General features: G+C 36.6%; 1 protein-coding gene across 1 annotated transcript in view; it reads left to right on the top strand.

Moving 5' to 3' along the window:
- CSMD3 (CUB and Sushi multiple domains 3) overlaps positions 1 to 17876 on the top strand; it is a gene marked incomplete at both ends in the record, with an annotated part of 751074 nt that overhangs the window by 616221 nt on the left and 116977 nt on the right. The window contains 4 exons of the mRNA XM_082307341.1: positions 67 to 171; positions 6908 to 7026; positions 9641 to 9710; positions 11505 to 11621. Of these exons, the coding sequence (XP_082163467.1) occupies positions 67 to 171; positions 6908 to 7026; positions 9641 to 9710; positions 11505 to 11621 (411 nt within the window). The remainder of the gene's footprint in view (positions 1 to 66; positions 172 to 6907; positions 7027 to 9640; positions 9711 to 11504; positions 11622 to 17876) is intronic.

Raw genomic sequence — 17876 nt, forward strand, 5'->3', positions numbered from 1 at the left:
CAAATTTATGTATGTATTTATTTCAGTTTCTGTGCATTCCAATAATATTTTGATTTCTCTTTTCAGGAACAACCATACCTCCACTTCTCAACAGCACATCAAATAATCTCTACCTAAATTTTCAGTCTGATATCAGTGTTTCAGCTGCTGGATTTCATCTTGAGTATACAGGTAATGCAGAAATGTTCAATTAATCAAGAGTGCTTGCTGGTTGCAGACATCAGGTGTACCTAAACTATATGAAAGAGGAATGTTCAGTTCTATTGCACATAATGAGATACATACCATTACTTCAAAGTCATTGGCAAAATCCTCATTTAATTCCAAGGGAGCAAGATCAGTCCTGAAACCTGTACTGTAAGGGCTGGGAAGTTTAGTTTGTCTTACTTCCACCTTTAATTTGGTTTTGCTCACTGAAAAGCTTTTCTGAACATACAGCAGTCAGGAGTAAATGCAGATATGCTCATGTGACAATCCTTATACCAAGATATAACATATTTGTATAACTGCTGCAGGCAAAGCCAGCATAATGATTTGGGTGATTTCAATTTAACTTCTTTGCCAATTAACAATTAATTGCGGATTCTGGTATTGAACAAAAATAATAATAAACAAATTCTTAGAAAAACTCCTCTGCTTCCCTCCAGACATCTCCCCATACACACACTTCTTTGTTTTCCCGTGCCCTTGCCCCACACTACACTTTGTCTCTTTGGTGAGGCAAGGGCAGCGCAGCAGATTGGGTCAGTGTCATGTGGTTCCACCTTTCAGTGCCTGCTCAAGTGGACACTTGGGCTCCAGTCCCTGCTCAGCCAGCTGCTTTGGCTGCAGCCTCTGCTCAGTCACTCTCTTGTGTCCATCCTCCTCCAGTGAGGTCTCCTTTCTCCTCCTGCTCTGGCTTTGTTGTTCCTTTTCTTGGTGCTTACCACTTTTTCTTAAATATGTTTTCACAGAGGCACATCTGAGTGGTTCAGAGGCACCACAGACTTCTCTGGTGGGTGCAGCTGTGTCCTGCGGTGGGTCCGTTGGACCCGGCTGGAGCTGGCTGGAACCAGCTGTGTTTGCCACAGTCCCTGGTCTCTTCCCACAGATGCCACCCTTGCAGCCCCACCCCCCACCACCCCCAACAAAATCTGCAAATGATGCCCAATACAATAATATATGTACTATATAGTATGTATTTTATATATATGTGTAGGACATGAAAATTAATCACTCTTAGAGAAAATGAGAGAATGAATAAACTGAAAGCAGCTGTGCTTCTTAACTAACTGACAAATGCTGACAGGTTGGTTAGAACACAGCAAAATTATTTCAAATGTTTTTCTCATTACTCAGTACCTCACCAGTAGAAAAAGATATAATTATGAATATACTTTCTGTCTGAATGAGATTGCCTTAGCTGACTGCCAGGAATTCTGGTAGTCTATAACATTTTGTTGCAGATTTTTTTTTTCTCTTCCCAGCTCTGCAGTTTCCTTTGCTCATATTGGTTCTGGTGTCTGATCTGCATAATTGTGTCACTGTAATTTCTTGTCAGTTTTACAGTATGAAAATCCCATGCTCTGCTTGTCTGATCAGCCAGTCGGAGAACACGGCCTTGCAAAATTGCTGCCTGATCACTTGTCTATAACTAAGCATTAGTTATAGGTTAGAATTATCCTGCCATTTCCTTGATATACAGATACTCTCCCAGCTGCTTACAACCTCAGAGGGTAAAAAACTGCAGGAAGTTATGAAAAAGAAATTAAAATGAGACTGAATCCAGTGAAAGTGAAAACACATCTGTGTATTCCTGTGTCCAAATAACTGAAATGTGTAATGTACTGCTGGTATACAACTTTCACTGCTAAATAAAGAAAGAATTCACAGCATATCATTTAAAGTATTGGTCTGTGCCAAGAACAATAGCTGTATATGTGTGCATGGATTTATACAAAGGTGCATGTGTGAATCTGTACGTATGTAATATGTTTTCTATGTGAATGTATCCCAAAGTATATGCTGAAAATTTGTGATTCAGGAAAGATTATTGATATCCCTCAGTAGATACCCAATTAACCAGTAGCTCAGTAAAATACGCTATTTTACAAAATTAATAATTAATTAACTTTTAATGTGCAGGTGATAGAGATATATGATTAAAACATCATATATGAAAATATATTTGAGATGGAGTGAGGAAATTGCAAAACAATGTCTAAACCTGTAATCTTTATTGGAAACAAATGTAAACTTTAACATCAAAACCTTTGTAACAAGTAAAGAATCGTTGTTGGAGAGTAAACTATGATGACTTCTGAATTAAGATTTTCTGTGATATGTGATAAATTTTATAAATATATTCTCTAAAATAAACATAAATTATTGTGCATGTGTGGGAATAATTGAAGTAAAATCTATGGTATTCAAAGTGCAGAATAGGATTAAGTGCCCATAATAACTCCATAAAATCTGTGGAGTACAAAATCTATAAACTGTAAATAAGAAAAATAAAATAGAAAATATTGTCAAGATTATTTTGAAGTTTAAAATAGAGGTACATTGTAACTAAATTCCTATACTTCAAATTGCAAAATAATGAAATTATTTTGTAGAATAAATGTGGAAAAATGTAAAGTGTTAGGCATCCCTGTTTGTTTACCATTCTCTGGCTTCCAACACAGAACTAAAGCATGGTTTCAGAGCATGCAATCTGGATTCCTGTCATGCAGAACTAAATAGGAATGTGTGCTTCAATATCTCAGCTAATACTTTCAGCCACTAATGGACAATCAGCCTATAGGACCAGACTAACTAAAGCTAATAATGATAAAACCCTTTAGTTTGGCACTTAGTATGGATCTTGGGTCCTAGGCACCAGCTGTTTCAGTCCATAGATCCATGACTATTACTCTGCACTACTCGGTAAGACAGACATAGTCTCTCTTACCTGTGAATTGGAGGAAAGTTGTGGATTTGTTGTTTTTTGTTTTGTTTTGTTTTGTTTTTTTATCTGTAGCTTAATTATTTTTCAAGAAGAGACTATGGAAATTCTGCATTGGGTTGAATTATGAATTTGATACCAGAGATTAAGCTAAGGGACAATACTTTCTCATCATTGCTGGAAGGAAGACAACAGACACTGTATCTTGTCTGTTTTCTGGATTTTTGTCTCTTGCAGCTTTCTGCAACGGAGAGACAGGAATTTTTGTCAGAATTCCAGAACTCACAATACTGCTGTATTTCTACTGAAATTTCTCCAGAAATGCATTGATCAGAACAGAGTTCACTCTCCTCAGTTGTGTTGGTCATCTCTGACTCTCAGACAACTCTTCCTGCTCCAAAAGTTGTGATTACGTTTTTAGAGATAGTAAATAGAAAGTAATGGCCACATTTAATGCCAGTGTTTCATACATTTATTACATTTCACTGGAGCCTGTACTGACAGAGGTCATCATGAGGAGTCAGCTAAATTAAAGTCTTCGTCTTTGAGGTATCAGTGCAGAGTTCTCATTGAAAATTACATCAGAGTTAAATATTTATATTAAGCAATTTTCAAGTCAGTTAGCCATAAATATTTTTTGTTCAATAGGTAGTGCATCTTCCAAGTCTATTTCATGTATTCTAGGATACATGAGTCTGAGGGGAAGTGCACCTCTATTGTCAAAGCGATTATTTTTTCATATTTTTTCAATATTTTCAATATTTTTCATATTTTTTTCAATAATTCCTATTGTAACATTCTTATTATAACATACAGTTTATGTGTTCCAATGCATACCTTAAATATGAAAATATATTGCATCAACTGAAGTATGTCACCTAAAAGCACCACAGAATGGTTTCTTAAACACATACATCATGTTTTTATGTTTTATGCCACTATAGATCTTAATTTAGTCTCATTTTCTCTAACTAAAGTTTTGCTAATTAGGTAATTGATTATGCTGTATAAATAGTAGTAATATACTTTAAGATTAGTTGAGTTTGTCAGATTCCCTCTACATAACTTCTATAATACTCAATATCTATTTAAAATCAGTAAAAAACATGACAGACTAATTTTCATTCTAAAATATAATCCCTAGAAATCTATGTATTTAAACTGTATAATGTATAATTCTAACATCATAAATATAAAAACATTTCCATAAAATTACAGTTATAACTCTAAAAAATTAAAAGGGTTATTACTTTAAGACTTCTGTAGTACCAGAGTGCATTATCCGAAGTTTCATTGGTAACTTTTTATATTTAGAGCCATAGGAGCTGTTGGAGAAGGGTGAGACAACATCAAATAGCTTCTTTTTCTTTATATACAATTATTCTTATCTAAAAATTAGAAGACACTGGAAGTATGTTTTCAATGAATGCCTATGTTAAAATCTCTTTTCTTTCTAATGCTGTTGCTCATGAAAGTTTAAAAATCTAACACATTATACTGAGATAGTAGTATAAAGTGGTTCAAGGAACTAGTCATGCACCACAAATGAGTCAATAATAAACAGAGTGAAGTTTATGAATAAATTTATGATTTCACCTGAATAACTATCATGACACTCTAAAGACACAAGTTCTCTGACTAGCCCTCAGCTGGGAAGGCAGCAAGCCCTGTTATGTTTCAGACATTGTAAATGTTCAAGAAGTATTTTTTTCCAAGAATTATTTTATTAATTGAAGTGAGAGAACAATAGGATGAATACCTGTGATGTTTCGAGCTGTTAAGATACCTACTCTGAGAAAGGCATTTAACTGAACTCATTTCACTTTGCATGGCCTGAGTATTCGCATAGTAAGGTTTTGCATTTCAGATGAAGGTTCAGTAATTGGAAGCTGAAAACTCCTAACTCTTTCCTTAACTGTTCAAAATATATTATAAGCACTCATCTCTGTAAGCCAAGTACTACTGTTCTTTTGCATTTGTACTTTATACATGAGCGGGATAACTGTCTGGATCTCTGAAATATAAAAAGTGGATCTAAGCCCATCAGCCATTTTCAAAATAGATTCTTTGGTGTTCTTTTTGTTTGCAGTTTGAGAAGAGAAAATAAGAATTTGGAAGATAAAAATAATCTGTTACGTAGAAATAGGTTGCAAAATACTTGCATCATTTAGTACATGGCAAATATAGGATCATTATGGGATCAGTAAGTGTGTGATCCATATATACAAAAGTATTATTGTCATAGAGGAAGGAACATTACATCCTCTTCTGTGAAGCTGCAGAGGAGACCCCTGAAATAAATACTACCTTTTTCAAAGTAGCAGCATTCCTTTCCACACAAGATGATGCAAGCCAGTATTGCATATTGTGGAGAACATCTTGTTGCCAAATTGTCTAAGTTGATTAATAACAAATATAAAATTAAAAAAAAAAAAAACAAAAACAACACAAAGTTAACAGTGACCAAAAGTACTGAGTAAAATGGCTCAGGTTGTGGACCTGTATTAGTTATTTCTGACTCCAATTAACAGATATCTGCAGTAAAAAATACATTTTTACCTCTCATTATTGTTCTCAGCAATGAAAATAAGGACTGCAAAGGCATTAAGGATTTTTTTCCAATTTAGGATCGAATTATGTTTTATAGCAGGAAGTTTATATTGCCATGGTTCTGAGTTTTACTTGTATGAACAGACTGTAGGTTCCAATGATTTTAGTTCAAAAAGTTTTTCTTTTAATATAGTTTTATATAAAGTTTCATGTGCCCAATACATTTTAAAGAACAGTAATTACAAACTAGATTATCAGTTTAATGTCTACTTTCTAAATGCCAGACATTCAATTTGAGTTTTTTTGCACTTTTACAATACAATGTTATTGTAAAATTATGGTAGTAAAAACTACTATTGATGCACAAAACATGCCTCATAGACAAAAAATAATGTGTATGCTTTATAAATGCCTTAGAATTTGTATTAGCTTTCAGCTTTCATATACTATAAAAATACTTCATTGTAAGGGTCTTCAAAAAATAATTTTTACTTAATGAGATTCTTACTTGAAGTGATCAGTTACATTAGTAAGTTTTTAAACATGCAGAGATTGATTATATATTGAAGCAGTGCCATTGTTGAATCCTACAACATTTCCCTATTACCCTATGTACTGATGTTTAGTTGCTTAACAGTCCTAGCTTCACAACTAGTTAGGGTGTAGGCAGAGAGAGTAACTGAGCTGCTTATATTTAATGTTACACATATTTGTATATCCCTCGATCTTCCTAGGTAGATGTGATGAAGAATTTATTTATTTCCCTTTTTTGTGACCAAGAAAAAAGCATATGGTGTCTTGGCAAACTAGCTTCTATTGCAATAGAAGAGATACCTAGATATTTCATTAAAATAACAGACTCAGTAAAATCTGATGTAAATATTTACTCTGTGTGTATGTGTGTCTGTGTACATGAAAGGAAGAGTAGAGTCAGACCTATGATGGACTGAATGCAGGTAAGCAGTTATAGTTTGCATGGGTTTTCCTGTGTTTTGCACTTGGTGTAGTATCGGCCAGCATCCCCGGGAACGGATTCTGGGAAAGGAAAGTGGGGGTGCCCCCAGTTTGAATTAGGTAGGCTGTAATTAGAATTGAGACTGGAGGTGGAAATGAATGAGTCTCAGCCAGGAGATAGTGGAAATTTAGAGAAGACTTTGAGTTGAGACTGCAGATTTTTGGGAAGTGTTTGTTGCCACTCTGATTATTTCTTTCCTTTTACTTTACTCAGGAAATAAGGTTTTTCTCCTTATGTAACAGTCGTTCCAAAATAATATACCACTTACTTGTCCACAGACAAACTGCTGGTACCCAAGAGCTTCCTAAAACATATCAATACAGTGTGCCTATGTACAGTGTGCACTGAAGTTCTATGTGAATCTAAAACTAGGTTTTATGTTCCTTAGAATGTCTAAACTTCTCAATTTTTCACAGCTATAGGCTTGGACTCTTGTCCTGAACCACAGACACCAAGCAATGGGATCAAAATTGGAGACAGATACATGGTTGGAGATGTGGTGTCTTTCCAGTGTGATCAGGGTTATTCTCTTCAGGTGAGCCAAGTTTCTAATTTCAAATGGTGCCTTTTAGTTCCTTAACATGGTTATATTTGAGTTTGTCAATATGAAATGGACACTGAACTCTTCAGGAGTTGTGAACCTGTGATAAGCTTGCAGGACTGGCAGGCTTTTCTGCCAAATATTAAATTAACAGCCATCCAAATATTCTATCAGAAGTGTACGGCTCTGTGCTTCCTCTGCATTAGTGATTATAGGTTGTTGTCTATTTTTGATGGCATCTTTGGTATTCATAGCTGAGCTATGTAGTGTTGGCAAATTAAGTTAAATCACTTGATGAGGAATTATCAATACTTCTCTAGGAACAGGAGGAAAAAGAAAGTGAGTGAAGAGGGGGAATAAGAACAAACAAAGGGAAAGGAAATAATTGTTTTTCTCAGTAAATCAGATAGTGACAGTTATTTTATTTCAGTAATTTCTTGGGGGTTTTTATCCAAAAAGGTTTTCAAATGTGCGTCTATTTCTGCCAAGCAAATTTGCTATGCTCTTGCATTAGCAAAAGGTATAACTAGAGGCAATGCAGTAATTGTAAACTGTGACTAATTTGCCTCTTTGAGTTACTTAGCATATATAACCAGTAGGAATCTGTCTGCCTACAGGAAAGGTCTTGAAAATATTTTCAAAAATTTGTACAGTTACACCATAGAACCAAATACAAAACTAAGTATTGTTTCCACTTGAGACACTCCCCAAAAGGACTAAGGTTCCAACTGATAAGTTACTGTTTTGAACAACTTTTTTTTTTCTCATTTGTGACTCTGCAGACTATAGAGTCTCCACTTTATCTAGCTCTTTGAGAGCGTAAAAAGAGAGAAAACAATCACATTACCTATGTATAGTAAAAATAAAAGTCTTAAAGGGAGAAAATGTTTTGTATTTAACAGCACGTGATTAACCGCTAATGGAATTATTGATACCTTTGGAGTAAATTAGCAAAAGGATAACTTACCTGCCTTTCTTTCTTCATTAACATCAGTCTAGCCTGCAACACATGTTGATGAGTGTCAGACTAACTAACTGAAGTTTTAAAAATGTTAATAATTTCAAACATGTATTTTACATAATTCTGTGAAGACCTAAATACTGGGGTCTTATGTACTACATGAAAAATAGAAATTGAATTACTTTTACTAAAAATATTTTTTAAAAAGCTACAGTTTATATGTTGTGATAGAAACTAAATAAAATTGTCTGCTTCCAGATCTCAACTGCTGTTTGGATTTGGGACCTGTATCCAGGTTTCCCCTTTAAGACGGAGTTCCTAGTCATGTGTGCAGCCTTCTAGTATTTCAAGAATAACTGAAATGTTCTGTGATTGCAGCTCTGACAATGACTATTGAAGTTTACTTCTTATGTTGCCTGATTTTAGCTGGTCATTCTTGGGACCAACCTGTCAATAATTTTTTTCTTCTTTATTTTAATTTCATACTTAAATATAAATGTGTGAGCAGACAAGCCACAGCAAATGGCTGAAATAAAGAAAATATAAAGAATATTGGAGCATAGACTGTGCAAACACATATGTAAAACCTCTTCCCTCCATATTATTTTTCTGGCTTATACCCTATGACTTTGCCGCTTCATTTTTTTTTTTTTTATTCTAGCAATGAGTCGATATGCCTACTTGCACTATGGAGAAAGTGTGTTTATCTCTCTTCTAGGAGAGAAAAAGAATGGGTTGCAGACTGATGAATAAACTACTCACAGTTATCCTGGATGCTTTAGAGATACTTGGTTCCCTCAAATGCTACAGGCTCTGAATCGATAAGGAGATTTAACATGAAAAACTAACTTTTCTTTTCATATGAGGGTTGAACAAACAGGCCAAAAGCTACTGAATTTTTTCTACTAGATCATCTTAAAATGTGTACTGTCTGGTTTTGCAAGATATCCTAAGTACAGTTTTCTCTTAAGGTTTTTCATTTTCTTTTGCTGTCTTTGAAAGACAATTACAACTACACGAGGCTGATGAACAACACAGAGGGTCACTCTGGTGGGTCTTGGAACATATCTGTAACAGATTGCCTTGAAATCATAGCACTTCACCTGTTGTAAAGGGACACATGTTGTAAAGGGAGTCCTTAAATATCTCAGCTTTTGGCAACTTAAGCCAACTGTTTCAGGGGTGAGGGTAAGGACTGCATTTAGAATAGGTATTATGAATTTAAGATGTAAAGTCAGTACTGTATAATGTATGTAGTTCATATCTTTTCATCATATTCCACAAATTATGCAAAACAATACTATGTAAATATTGCTTCCATTAGACCTTTAGTTTCTAGACCCTTGGTTTATACTAAAGCTGGTATTATAGAATTCAGCTGGATACTGTTATGCAGTTAGAAACAATATTAAGAATACAAACACAATCCTCTTGTGGGCTAACAATCACATAGTTAAGATTACAGTCTTCTCTGCTATAGTGAAGGTATGATACGATTCACAGTGTACAATATAAATGTTATACGTTATTGTTTTTCTATATTTTGATGATGTTTTACATTTAAATTATTTTTGTTGAGATACTAATGATGTGCCATATATTGTATATTTTTTATTATATGAATTAGCAAATATTGTGTCATTTTAGGGACACTCACACATCACCTGTATGCCTGGACCAGTAAGAAGATGGAATTATCCGATTCCAATATGTTTAGGTATGTTCAGCATACATAAACTTTCTTAAATATGCCAGAATAAGAAAGCCAGAGAACTCAAAAATAGAAGATACTTATAGGGGAAAGAACAGAGAGAACTGGAAGAACTTAATTAAAAGTGAAAATAGTCAAATTAAGCTGAAGATTTTCAAAGTATACTTCACACTTATTTTGACAAACCTTTTCTGAAGTGTCCAGTCAGAAGAAGAAAGAATGAAATATCATAGAATCATAGAATCATAGAATCGTCAAGGTTGGAAAAGACCCTTAAGATCATCGAGTCCAACCGAACCAAATATGTTCTAGGCAGAACCTATCATCAATTCACTATCAGTGAAGAGAACTCCAGAGACCCTTGCAAACATAATTTATTTATTTATGAATCATTTCCACAGCAATGCGATGACTATTATAGAAAATACTAAAATAGAAATAGCATTACAGTTTCATCTCCAATAAGTTCAACATAAGGCATATCTGCCCAATTTAAGAAGATGATACATTATTTTTCAAATTAAGCTATATACATGACCATATTAATACTGTTGGAAAAAGCGCTGAAATCCTGCCAGAAGCCCAAATGAAACATTTGAAGTGCATTTAAACATGTTCTCTTTATGTGATGAATAAATGTGAGGGTTGTAAAACTATTTCCATTTGTATTCTCTTTCACAGAATAGAAATGCCTTTTTGTTTGGGTTCCCTAATGGCAAAAGTTATCTGTATTTGTATCTTGAATGTATGGAAGGTAGGATGCTGCAGATCTCATTAAAGATTTTATCCTTTGCTTTTCTTCAAGACAGATTACGTGTCCTCTTGAGCTGCCTCACATAATCCTCTTCTTAATTCTGTGAGGTTTTAAAAACCTCCTATGAGGTACCAAGCTCCCTCAGCTTAGAATTTATAAATATTCAACAAGATTCAGATATTTGTAAGAATTTTTTCAGGAGTTAGTCTTCACTTTCCATCATTATGCATTAACATATGTCTAGGAAGTCTGATATGATAATTACACTGATCTATGGTAAATTCTGAAGGCAAAGATGCTGTGCTAAAATTTTAGGGCTTTTATTTCCCTTTTTTTCCTTCTTTTTTGCAAGTAATGATTTTTAATTGTGTTTCAAAGGATGTAGCAGCTGTTAATTGGACAAAACTGTTAAAAAATTGTATTTACCATAATTAACAACTTCAAATCTAATATTGAAGTGTAAGTTACTTTATTCACTGATGTCATGCCTGAAAAAAACTAAAATGAAGTTCAAATATGGATTTAGTTCAATTTCTGGAAATATGTGTATGTGTACGTTTTCTGAGTCTGCTTCTTTTATGTTGGTTTTAGAACAGCAGGATATAAATGCAGTTTTTAAAAGGTCTCTTGAAGTGCTTTGAGTACAGAATCTTTTAAAAATACATTATTATCTTATATTATTCAGTTGCTCCTTTACAAACTAATCTGGAATTGTGTCAGTGTTGCTATGAGCTGATGTGTGCCACTTGCCTATTCACAAGGGTGGTTCAGGCAGATAGAGTGCAGAGTAAACATCTATTCTCTTTTCAGGTGCATGTGCCCCTCAAATTAAGACCTAGTCAATTCAGAGAAGATACATATGTTTAAAGCACCTACTTGTAAATTACTTTGTTACAGATATTTAGGGGTAAAAGAATGTTTGCGCACTTTTTGAAATATAAACCTAGTTATTATTATATTATTAATGCTGGAAGAATCTTCAATATTCTGGATTAATTTTTAGCGGATTCTACTCCTCTGAAAAATGTCTTTGCTTTTTTTTGCAGCACAATGTGGTGGTGGCATGTCAGACTTCAGCGGAGTGATCCTCAGCCCTGGGTTTCCTGGCAACTATCCTAGCAGTTTGGATTGCACATGGACAATAAAGCTGCCTATTGGTTTTGGTATGTGTTCTTTCACAGATTATATTTGTTGGTGTTTTAATGGATTCAAAACACTGAACACAGATTTTAAAATATTGTGAATATTTATCCTGGTAAAAAAAGGAATTATAATTTATTTAAAGAAGTTATCAGAGCCTTAAAAGAAAAAGAATAGAAAAACTACAAGGTTCTTGTTTTTTCATTTAACATATACTACAATTTTCTGATAAAGACAAAGTTGTTTAATTAGAATTAAGCACAATTTTCTAACTTAACAGGCTTGATTTCTCTTTGTGAGGTCATAAACCCAACAAAAACAAATAGCTATCACGAATATTTTAAACTAAGTCAGTATCAGTTTAGAATAAGTTAAAGCTATATTTGAGTTCATTATTTTATCATTAAGCTTCTTTGCATATCCTAGGTGAATATCTCAGCAGCATAGAAAGGTTCTTGGAAGAGACCTCTAGAAGCCTCCCACTCAAAGTTGTCAAGCTTCCCACTCAAAGTGAAATTGTCAGTAACACTAAATCAAGTCCACTACGACTCGCAGATGCTTCTCAGCAGGGTTCCTACTCACCTAATCAATTCCCAGCCTGTACCAACAGATAAGGATGTTGTGCTCATATGCAGAACTTTGCACTTCTTGTGCAAACCTTTAAGAAGGGTGTGTTTACTCAGGTCTCAAGTTTTTCAGTGTTTCTCTGGATAGAAGTTGTGCCATTTGGTATATCATCCATGTCCCCTAGTTAAGTATCCTCCACATATTTGTGAGGATGCATTCTCATTATCCAGGTCTCTCATGAAGACCTTGAATAGTGTAAGCTCCCATATCAACCCATAGAATGTTGTACTTGTTACTGGCTACCAACTGGACCTTGAATGACTGATTATCACTCTTGGAACCTTAAAGTTCCATTAATTATTAACCTACTTCCTCTCCATTCATCAAGTTCATATATGTTCAGCTTCCAGATGAGAATGCTATAGAAGATTGAGTCAAAAGTCATAGCAGAGTAAATTATATCCACCATTCTCCCTTTGTCAGTTTAATCATAGAAGAAAATCATGATTCATCAATTGTGATTTTCTGTTAGTAAATCCATGTTGACTGCTCCTGAGTTCCTTTTTGTCTTTTATGTGTTTGGAAATTACCTCCAATTAGACAAGTTCCATAATCTTTCTGTGGACTGCAGTGAACCTGCAGTTGCCATTGCCCAAGTCCTCTTTCTTGTCTTAAAGGTATATCTTCAGACTTTTCTGGTCACCAGTGCTTCTCTCATTCACCATGATTTTGCATAGGTAATATCAGCATTTCAATTACATTGGCTAACCCCTTGAGCAACTTTGAGTGGATCCTATGTATCTATCATTGCAAAATCTTTATTCAAAGCTAGCCAATACAGTCATCCCATCTAATTTTTTATACTTGTGGCATGCTGTTTTTTTCAGACATGCCTCACTGTTTTCTATTTTACACTTGCCATCTTCTGTCATCTTCTTTGCTTTATGATACAGAATTTCTGGGTCTTCCACAGTAACTGAATGTGACATCCCAAATAGTTTTCCCTTCTACATCTGTTCAGATTTTTTCTATCTTCTTTTGAAAATCACTTCTGTGATCTTTTCAATTATAAGTCCCGTGAGCCTGGTTCACTTATTTAAATGAAAGCCAATTGTTGTGCATGGTTTGTTTAAACTGAATAATATTAAACATTCAGTAACATTGACTTATCAGAATCTATCTGTGGGAAATACATTATATCAGGATAGGGATTTCCATATAGAACTGAATTGTTATGTTTGTGTTTTGTTCAAAATTCACAATATTCAAGTCAATAATTGGGTTTTTTTATATTAGCATTTTATAGAAATAGCATTGATATTTTAATTTTTCCATTACCCGAATTTTAGATAGCTTGATGTGACAGCTTCTAGTGTTTCATCATTAGAAATGTGAAGGCCCAGCTAGAATTTAAACTGGCCACCACCATTAAAGATAACAAAAAAAGTTTTACAAATATATCAGCGACAAAAGGAAGGCCAGGGAGAATCTCCCTCCTTTGTTGGATGCGGAGGGAAACTTTGCCAGGAAGGATGAGGAGAAGGCAGAGGTACTTAATGCCTTCTTTGCCTGAGCCTTTAATAGTCAGACTGGTCATCCTTGGGTTTTCAGGCCCCTGAGCTGGGAGATGGAGATAGGATGCAGAATGAAATCCCAGTTGTTCAAGAGGTGGCAGTCACCAACCTGCTCCTCCACCTGAATGCTCACAAGTCTTTGGGGCCAGATGGGATCCACCCGAGGATCCTGAGGGAGCTGGCAGAGGAGCTTGCCAAACCACTCTCCATCATTTATCAGCAGTCCTGGTCAACCGGGGAGGTCCCAGATGACTGGAAGTCAGAAAATATGACACCCCTCGACAAGAAGGGTCGGAAGGAGGATCCAGGGAACTACAGGCCTATCAGCCTGACCTCAATGCCAGGGAAGGTCATGGAGCAGATCATCTTGAGTGCCATTACGCGGCACGTGCGGGACAACCCGGGGATCAGGCTCAGCCAGCATGGGTTTATGAAAGGGAGGTCGTGCTTCACTAACCTGGTCTCCTTCTATGACAAAGTGACCCGCTTAGTGGATGAGAGGAAGTTTGTGGATGTTGTTGACTTGGACTTTAGTAAGGCCTTTGACAGAGTCTCCCACAGCATTCTCCTGGAGAAGCTGGCTGCTCATGACCTGGATAAGTGCACTCTGAGCTGGGTTGAGAACTGGCTGGACGGCCGAGCCCAGAGAGTGGTGGTGAACGGAGTCAAATCCAGTTGGCGGCGGGTCACAAGTGGTGTTCCCCAGGGCTCAGTGTTGGAGCCGGTCCGGTTCAACCTCTTCATTGATGATCTGGATGAGGGGATTGAGTGCACCCTCAGTAAGTTTGCAGATGAGTCCAAGTTGGGTGGAAGTGTTGATCTGCTGGAGGGTAGGAAGGCCCTACAGAGGGATCTGGACAGGCTGGACTGATGGGCCGGGGCCAATTGTATGCGATTCAACAAGGCTAAGTGCCAGGTCCTGCACTTGGGTCACAACAACCCCGTGCAACGCTACAGGCTGGGGGAAGAGTGGCTGGAGAGCTGCCTGATGGAAAAGGACCTGGGGGTGTTGGTTGACAGCTGCCTGAACATGAGCCAGCACTGTGCCCAGGTGGCCAAGAGGGCCAATGGCATCCTGGCTTGCATTAGAAATAGTGTGGCCAGCAGGACCACGGAAGTGATAGTGCCCCTATACTCGGCACTGGTGAGGCCGCACCTTGAATACTGTGTTCAGTTTTGGGCCCCTCACTACAAGAAGGGCATTGAGGTGTTGGAGTGTGTCCAAAGAAGGGCAATGAAGCTGGTGAAAAGTCTAGAGCACAAGTCTTTTGAGGAGCGGCTGAAGGATCTGGGTTTGTTTAGTCTGGAGAAGAGCAGGCTGAGGGGAGACCTTATTGCTCTCTACAACTACCTGAAAGGAGGTTGCAGTGAGGTGAGGGTCGGTCTCTTCTCCCTAGTAACAAGTGATAGGACAAGAGGAAACAGCCTCAAGCTGTGCCAGGGGAAGTTTAGGTTGGATATTTGGAAAAACTTCTTCACTGAAAGGGTAGTCAGGCATTGGAACAGGCTGCCCAGGGAAGTGGTTAGGTCTCCATCCCTGGAGGTATTTAAAAGACAGGTAGATGTGGTGCTTGAGGAGAGGACATGGTTTAGTGGTGGACTTGGCAGCGCTAAGTTAATGGTTGGACTCGATGATCTTAAGGGTCTTTTCCAACGTTAATGATTCTATGATTCTATAATCATGAGTCATAATGCTGTCTAGAATCTTCAGATCCCATGCAGATCCCTGGTAGTTTTCCAATTCATATACAGGAGAAATAAATGGTCCTTTTTCTGGAAGAAAACTAAAACTGCACACATTGAAAAGCGCTTGTCAGTTTTTAGTATTTCTAAATAAGATATGATTAAAACTGAATTGAAAATTAAAATAAAATCACATTGTAAAAATAAAATAAAAAAAAACATTAGGAAAAGTGATGGCTAAAACTGGTTTTAATGATGCTGTGATGCTAGTCCAGTGGAAGCAGATATGTCTAACTCTTCTGAGTAGCAAATAGAAAAACTCAGAAACACCATCATGGGAACCTTCTATAGGCTTTCATTTGTTTAAGTGTTTCTAACAAGATTTTTGCCTGGTTAGAAGTTATAGATCATAAGATGTTTCACTTTATGTTAGCTAATGATGTAACCTAAACCAATGACACTATGTTGATTTCAATCAACTTACAAGGTTACTTTATATGATTTGTTGCTATTCTTTCTGAGATTTATCATTCATCAGGGGTGCCCAAACTGCAAAAGGCATAGAAAAAACAGTCTAACAAGCAGAAGTCTGAGACAGAGGCAAGTGCTACAGGCTGAGCAAAGGATTAATAATTTCGAAGATTGATATGGTTCAGGAATTTGTAGTGAAAGACAATAGAGTAGAGAGCAGAATGATGGGCAAAAATATATTAGAGTTGTTTTTGTATCGAACAAATTGGGTGAAAGAGAAAAAAAAATTGACCGTAAGATAGCATGAGTCGGCAGTTATTAACGACAGCTTAAACTTTGGGCAAGTGTTTTGTTCACAGGATCAAATAAAAGGCCAAGCCTACAAATATCATTGGTAGAGAAAGAGCAAAGTTTGGATAGAAATAGATTCTCTGTGTAGGAAATATTTGGAAGGCTGGCAAAGCCAAAGAATGACACTTATAAGCAGAAGCTTTCTTATCACATATAAACTATCTTCAGATAAAGAGAGATCAAGGTAACAGTAATTTAATTATGCATCAACCTTTTTTCTTGTAGCATATAAAATGTTACATGCTTCAGAAAACCATTCATAAACCTTACATGGTATCTGGGGAGAAAGCTCTAAAAGACAGTGGCAAACACTATTTAGCTATTACAGTTTAGGAGTTACAAAATTATTCATGACTTTTCAATAATTAATCTGACATTATATCTTTTCCTTTCAATTTTATATGAAATCATGTTGATTGTCTTTGCCAGAAACACCAGTGGGACTCAATCATCTTCTTAATGAAAGTGCTCCATTATCATTCCATAGTTGCACTATCTCCCAACAAAATACAAATTCTACTTTGTTGTAACTTATATAGAAATATGTATAAACAGGAAAATGTCTAAAGAGCCCTATAACTACTCAGCTGATGAGCATTTTCTTCTTGTCTTGCCACATAATCGTTGTAATACATCACCTGGTTAGGAGAGATAACTTGCTAATGGATAGTAAGCTACTTTCCTGTTCTTTACTGAATCAAATAATCAGAAATTTCTGTTGGCAAGATCAGTATACAGCACAGTGTGTGTATAGGAATTAAATAATTGAACTGCGTGTTTAGTGGGAGAGACACTCATGAATGATGGTTAGATAATATAATTTAATTTTTTTGTGGCTCAAAAATAATATATATATGTTAAGTAATGTAAGGATTTTTGAGAACACACACTGTTCCCACCCCAGTGGCTGGTATTTAAAGACCCTTGCACTCACTTCAGGCCAGGGGCATCAACACCCCTGCTCTGACTCCAGTAGATGGCACCTAATCCATTCATACTCGTTCCCTCCTTAGCTGGCATTCTGTGCACGAGGTCTGTAGAATCATAGAATCGTAGAATCATAGAATCATAGAATAGTTTGGATTGGAAGGGACCTTTAAAGGTCACCTAGTCCAACCCCCCTGCAATGAGCAGGGACATCTTCAACTAGATCAGGTTGCTCAGAGATGCTGCAGGACCCTCCCTAGATCCAGAGAGCTATGGCCTCTTGCTCACTCCAGTAGCTGAGACCACAGGCTGCAGGGCGCCCACACCTCTGGTCTGACTTCAGTAGCTGGCACCAATTTTCACACACACCCTCCCCCCTCCCTGCCCCGAGGTCTCACCAGCAATGCACTGAGAGCCACACACTCACTCCAGTAGCTAGCACCACAGGCCAGGGGCACACACACCCCTGGTCTGACTCCAGCAGCTGGCACCAGATTCCACTCACAGATATGGGTCTCACCAGTAGCTGGCACTTAGTCCTTGCAGCACACATACACATGGGATAGAGAGTGAGATTACACAGAAAGTTAAGAAAAGATTTAATAAAAAGATATGAGATGATAGGACAGACTGGTGATCAGGTGCAGGGCTCAGCCAGACAAACGTACTTATCTGCCCCATTCTACACAAAACCAGCCCCTTTTA

This window comes from Platalea leucorodia (genome assembly GCF_965183815.1).
Source record: "Platalea leucorodia genome assembly, chromosome: 1".
NCBI lineage: Eukaryota > Metazoa > Chordata > Aves > Pelecaniformes > Threskiornithidae > Platalea > Platalea leucorodia.